The sequence below is a fragment of the Populus nigra genome, chromosome 5 (assembly GCF_951802175.1).
Source record: "Populus nigra chromosome 5, ddPopNigr1.1, whole genome shotgun sequence".
NCBI classification, from domain to species: Eukaryota; Viridiplantae; Streptophyta; class Magnoliopsida; order Malpighiales; family Salicaceae; genus Populus; species Populus nigra.
In genome coordinates, this window is record NC_084856.1 from 4,726,397 (window position 1) to 4,732,396 (window position 6,000).

General features: G+C 31.5%; 1 protein-coding gene across 1 annotated transcript; it reads right to left on the minus strand.

Moving 5' to 3' along the window:
* Nucleotides 1-1,627: 1,627 nt before the first annotated feature.
* On the minus strand, nt 1,628-3,906 carry LOC133694376 (ethylene-responsive transcription factor ABR1-like). Its single transcript, XM_062115876.1, has 2 exons — nt 3,095-3,906; nt 1,628-2,557 (listed from the first exon to the last, which is right to left on the minus strand). The coding sequence occupies exons 1-2, from the start codon at nt 3,627-3,629 to the stop codon at nt 1,746-1,748; spliced, it is 1,347 nt and encodes a 448-aa protein (XP_061971860.1). The 5' UTR covers nt 3,630-3,906; the 3' UTR covers nt 1,628-1,745.
* Between the last annotated feature and the right edge of the window lie 2,094 nt (nt 3,907-6,000).

Below are 6,000 nucleotides of genomic sequence, written 5' to 3' on the forward strand. Positions count from 1 at the left end.
ATACATCAATTAAAAAATATTTTTAAAAATTACATCTTATTTTTTAAAATATTGATCCAAATGAAAAGGTTTAAAAAACATATAGTTGAACGCAACAGTTGCTTGTTTTACGGTATAAAAAACACTATTATATAAAAAACTATAAAGGGTTACTTGTTTTATGGTAAGTTGTTCTAACACTAATATTTATATATATAAGATTTTAAAAAAAAAAACAATGTTTTAAGGAATGGTTAAAGGTTGTATATTTTATGGCTTTGTTGCTATAAAGATCCTCGCGCCAGCTGTGGGGGCGGTATGAACACAAGACGTTGTAGGTGAGCATTGTTATAAAATATTGAAGGAACAACAAAAAAGACACTTGAACTTAATTTGAATAGACGAATCATACAAATATTTAGCACGTTTTTTTGTCTTTCGAAAAGGCATGGTTTCCGGCATACCAATAACAACAGGACACATGTTCCTCAAATGTGGTTGGAAAAGCACTTTCAAATAATAATAAAAATACTGTACTTGAGGGTCTGGCTTAGTGGTCAACCGTGTGATTTGTTCCGCCCCCATTTCGAGTTCGATCTTCTATGTGCACGTCTGTCATCCCCGCGATGCCTTACCTGCTCACTGGGCTTGCAGGATGCTCAGTGGGCCGTGGGGAATAGTCGTGATGCGTGCAAGCTGGCCCGGACACCTCACGATAATAAAAAAAAATAAAAATACTATGTTGGATTTAGAAAAAAGTTGTCTATTTTTCATGTTTTAAACAAAAAATAAAATAAAATAAAATAAAACTTGAAACATAAATAATATTATTAGAGAATAATTTAAATTATATCTTAAAATCTTACTTAATAGTTTAAGATATTGAGTTAAGATAGTTCTTTGATATGATATCAGAACTTTTACTAACCAAACGGTCAAGAGTTCGAATCTCACCGTCCCTGTTTATTTGATAAAAATTAAACATAAATTAATATGAATTTATATAAATTTCAAGTTTAAAAAAATTATATTAAAAATAATATAAATCATATCTTTATTCAACATATACAGCAACTAATATCTTCACCAAAGTCTCCAAATCAAACTTGAAGAAGAAGTACAAGAATAAGAACGACTGATCTGTCAATGGCCCAAAGCACATTGGACCTTGGTGGATTAAAAATTAAAGAAAGAAAGCAACGAGCATGTTTTTATTAATCTTTTACCCCATCACGACCATATGGAATCATCATCACTAACATAAGCACACGCGTGCATACAGAAAGAGAGCAGCTTTCATCAAACCTGGCCTTGTAGTATATTTACAAGTAATTTATTTAAATTCAAATGGCTTAGTTAAACTTTTTTTTATTTAAAACAGTTTTCTTTTAGTTTTTTTAATTATCCAAAATAATATCATTATATATATATAAACTCGATAAATCTGAATTAATTCACCGTAAATTAACTCGCACTGGTTCAATTCTTGAATTTAAATAAATTGAATTCTTAATGATTTCCACTATTGTTCTGCCCTTTTATAAAGCCAAGAGAGCAAGAAGGAGAAAGGATAAATAAATCTAATCACCATTGTTTTCTTTCTTTGACCGAGTTGGATATATTGACTTGAACAATTAAAAGAAACAAATTAAGATGCAAATACAAAATGGTACATTAATATATATAACTAATCAATAACAAAATAAGATATTTCTAAATTTCCAAAAAGGGGGGGGGGGGACAACAAAATAAATTGCGGTATCAGTTTAACCAGTGGAGGAAGGACGGCGACTAGAATCTGTCCATGGGGGCACCGGAAAATCGGAACCAGCAGCTGGATTCTGATTTTCTGGTGGCCGAAAATAACCCAACTGTTGACCAGCAAAAAGCAGAGGAAATGAAGAAGCAGATGGAGATAGTGTTGATGATATCGAACCAGAAGGTATTGCTGCAAATGAAGAACCTGAAGTAGATGAAGGTAATGAAGAGAATGAAGACAAAGTTGATGATTGTAGAGAGGCCAGCTGGGGATTATAAAACATCTGCTCTAACAAATTTGAAGGTGGTGGTTGTTGTCCATGAAAGTCCCCAGAACTCTGCAACAACTGGGAGTACTCCCAGTAGTCTCTTATAATATCAGGTTGAGACTGAAACAATGCAGGTGCTGGCACCTGCGGCCGCTGTGCTTGTTGCCTTGGAGATAAGATTGACTGTAACTGGTGATGAGAAGGTAATTGTGAACGAGAAACGGGAACTTGAGAAGCAGTAACATTTTGCATTTGAGCTGGCAGTAGCCTAGCATGTTCAGGGAAGTTAAGTTTAGCTCTACTTCCTCTGAATCTTAAAGCAGCCTCATCATAGGCTCTAGCTGCAGCTTCTGCAGTTTCAAATGTGCCTAGCCAGACTCTTGCTGCTTTGTGTGGATCACGTATCTCTGCTGCCCATTTGCCCCATGGCCTTTGCCTAACTCCTCTGTATCTTCTTTTTCGCTCTCCTGTTTCTCCCAAAGATGCTGTTTCACTTGATGGTGTTGCTGTGGTGGAGAATACCAGAGTTGAAGCAGACACCTCTTCAGTTGCTGCAAATGATAAAAGTAGAGAAAGCTTATCGACTAAGAAAGCAATTTTCTTATGGAGTTTGTGTGTAATATTATTGCTTTAAAGCTAAGTGGTTGAGATGCCAAATTCTCTACCAAGACTATGACGCATTGTTTTTGTTATTCGATGAGTTGATCTTTTCTAGATGACAGCAAATTATGTTTTTTCTAAAGCTGACAAAATCAAGGACTTTGAGGGAAGTTGACAACAAAACCTTCAAATACATGCAATAATAGGTATATTAGATAATATTTATTATAAAAAAAAAGATATTATTTAGATATTTAGTAATTTCTACAAGAACAGTTGTAACAAAAAGGACTTCACAATACAAATTGTTATAAAAATCTAATCAATCAACACTATACAGAATCAAAAAAACATTGAATATGAATTATTGACCAAATAATTTTGGTGGACAAGTAACATAATTCAAATAAAATAATGGAGTTTTGAACATAATCGAGAGAAGAATGGCATGGGATAAAAATTGATTCAGGATTGATGATTAAACTTACCAGTTGCACCAGATGACGACGAATCGCCCAGTGAACTTCTAAAATCATCAAACCCTCTATGAACCCTTGGCAAAGACTCCTTCAATTGAGCTGCTGCACCGGCTTCCTTTGCTCTCCCTCTCTTCTGGCCAATCCAGGAACCAGAACCAGAAGTAGAAGAATATGCAGACAAAGATGGAGAAGCGGGAGAAGTGTTAGAACCAGGTGCTGCCTGAACAAAAGTCGACGTTATTGTTGCACCTCCTAGACCTGAGGCCCCATATGATCCCCAATCGCTAGTACTTCCTCTGTGGCCAGAGACCACATGTGTAAGTGCTGATACCATTGCAGACATCTCTGCTGAACTGCTACACCCCATGAACATATGTGGTGATTGAGTTACCTCCACATGCCGCTGTATTGGTTGATTCAATTCAGAAAATATTTGTTGTGCTGTGTACGATCTCTCTTCTTGGTTATCATCGCTATCTGTGTAAGGGTACCTGCTGTACTCCCCTGAGTTGCCTCTTGGGTTCGCCACCTTCAATACGCACATGTAACTTGAATGAAAAAGCAGGGTACAAATATCAAGCCAAGTTTTTTCTTTTCTTTTTTGGGGTTTTTTTCTTTAGGTTTTTTGTCAAATTGTAGGAGAACCTTTTCTGAAGTTATAGTGAAGGGAAGGGGTTATAAATGGAGAGAATTCAAATTTGATCCGCCGCCATTGACACAGTGCTACAATCTTTCTGCATCATTCTCAGAACTAGAGCACAACTTTATGATAAATATGAAGATTTTTTTTTTTTGAGGGGTTTTAGTAAAAACGTTTTATGAATTTTGTAACCTTTTGTTTTCTTTTAAAGAGGCGTGGTACCAAAAATTAAATACAGAATCGAATAATATACGTTCACACTGTAGATTTGACTGTTAAATTGAAGGTTCCATGGAGCCAAGGACAAGGCCTTACAAGCTTAGAACAACATGACGGTGATGTCTAGATTAGATAAGAGAGACAGAGCGTGTCCAAATTGACTTCCGATAACCGACTTACTGCTTAAGCAATTGGGCTTTGATGTTAATCTAGGAATACCTCATGGCTAGTTTTGGACCTTCGTCATGCGGTGACTATTTTTTTTCGTGATTCAAGTAATAGATTTAACTAATTTAAAGAAGTTAATTTTATTTTAAATAGAACATAAATAGATAACAATAAAAAATGATATAAATTAAAAAAAAACTCATGATAACCTAAAAAAATATTTTTTTTAAAAGATGATAAAGAATTAAACTTAATTTTCAGTCCATTAAATATGAAAGGATAAAATTAGATAAACAAAATTATAAAAAAAATCAGGTTTAGTCAACTCAAGTTAACATGACAAACCTATAATCTTAGTAATCATGGTTAAACTAACTTAAGTTATCCCGTCAAACACGCGGCCTATGTTATAACATCAAGATAACTAGATAGACCAGAAGCATCCTATCTGGATAAACCTTGAAAATTAATTTCAAATCAATTAAATATTGAAAGTTGAAATTGAAAAAAGAATTTCAATTATACAAAAGAATTGAAAAAATAGCAATTAAAAAAATAATAAAAATTGAAATATAAAATAAATTCTATAAGGATGAAATTGAAAAGTAAAAACAATTTAACAAAAGGATAAAAAATAAAAAACTAAAAGAATGAGGATCAAGGTTGAAATAAAAAATGCAAACAATTTTTTTTATCGAAGGGTGAAATTGATAAGAAATATCAATTTAACAAATGACCCAAAATAGATTTAAAAAACAATTAAAAGAATGAGGATGAAGTTTGAAATAAAAAATATCAGAAATTGAGATTGAAAAACAAAATTAAAAAAAAATCAAAGTTTTACAAAAAAGCCAAGAATAAAATTAAAAATTAAAAATAAGTACTGAAGTGGAAATCCTCATAAATCAAAGGACAATTTTAAAATTTGGCATAGCCAAAGTAAATTTTGAAGAGAGCAGATAAAAAAGATTGAGGGAAAGCTTTGTCGCCGACAAACTGTACCACTAACGATCATATGCAACACCCCACAAAAAAAAGGACATCGCTTCGCTTCCAATTACACGATGAAAATACTGAATTCTCTCTCTAAGATCACTTGATAATAATAATAATAATAAAAATCATTGTAAAACTATGACGAAACCCCTTTGAGGCTAACTTTAATTTTTTTTTGCTTCCAATAATATTTTGGTCATTTTATTACGCTATTTTTTTTTTATATATTTAGCTCTTAGTTGACCTGATAGTAATAAAAATAAAATCATGTGAAAAATACAAAAAATATCTTGAACGCACTTTTAATTTCTTTTCTTATAAGGATATTCACCTCATTTCACTTTATTTTTGAAATGACAAAAGACTTGTTTGTCTGTAATTAATTTGTTAACAACTAATGTGCATTATGAAAAAACTTCAATGCCTCCAATAACCAATTCAATAATTTTTGTTGTTGGAAAGATAAAAATATTTTTTTTTTTTGTGAACAATATAAATAGATATGTTACGTTTTAAAAATATTTAAAAAATTTTTTTTTTTTTATTTTTTTAAATTATTTTTTTTATATTTTCATATCATTTTAATATACTGATATCAAAAATATTTTTTTTTATTTTAATATATATTCAAATAAAAAATACTTTAAAAAACAATTAAAAACCATTCTTCGAAACACTTAATCACAATTTTCTCCAAGCTTACCTATCTATTCTTATACTTAAACACCTCATATTAGGTCATTGCGGCCATAAATCTAGCCACGTTTGTTTTTGTTTGTTTTTGTTTGTTTTAAAATATTTTGAAAATTTTTTATTTTTATTGCTTTAAATTAATATTTTTTAGTGTTTTTATATTATTTTAATATGCTGATGTCAAAAATAATTTTTTAAA

What these genes read in the sequence shown, in the direction of transcription:
- LOC133694376 (XM_062115876.1), bottom strand. Translation starts at nt 3,629, where the DNA reads ATGTGCGTATTGAAGGTGGCGAACCCAAGAGGCAACTCAGGGGAGTAC. An exon ending in GTCGTCATCTGGTGCAACTG is followed by an intron (nt 2,558 to 3,094) that starts GTAAGTTTAATC and finishes TATCATTTGCAG; the next exon opens with CAACTGAAGAGGTGTCTGCT.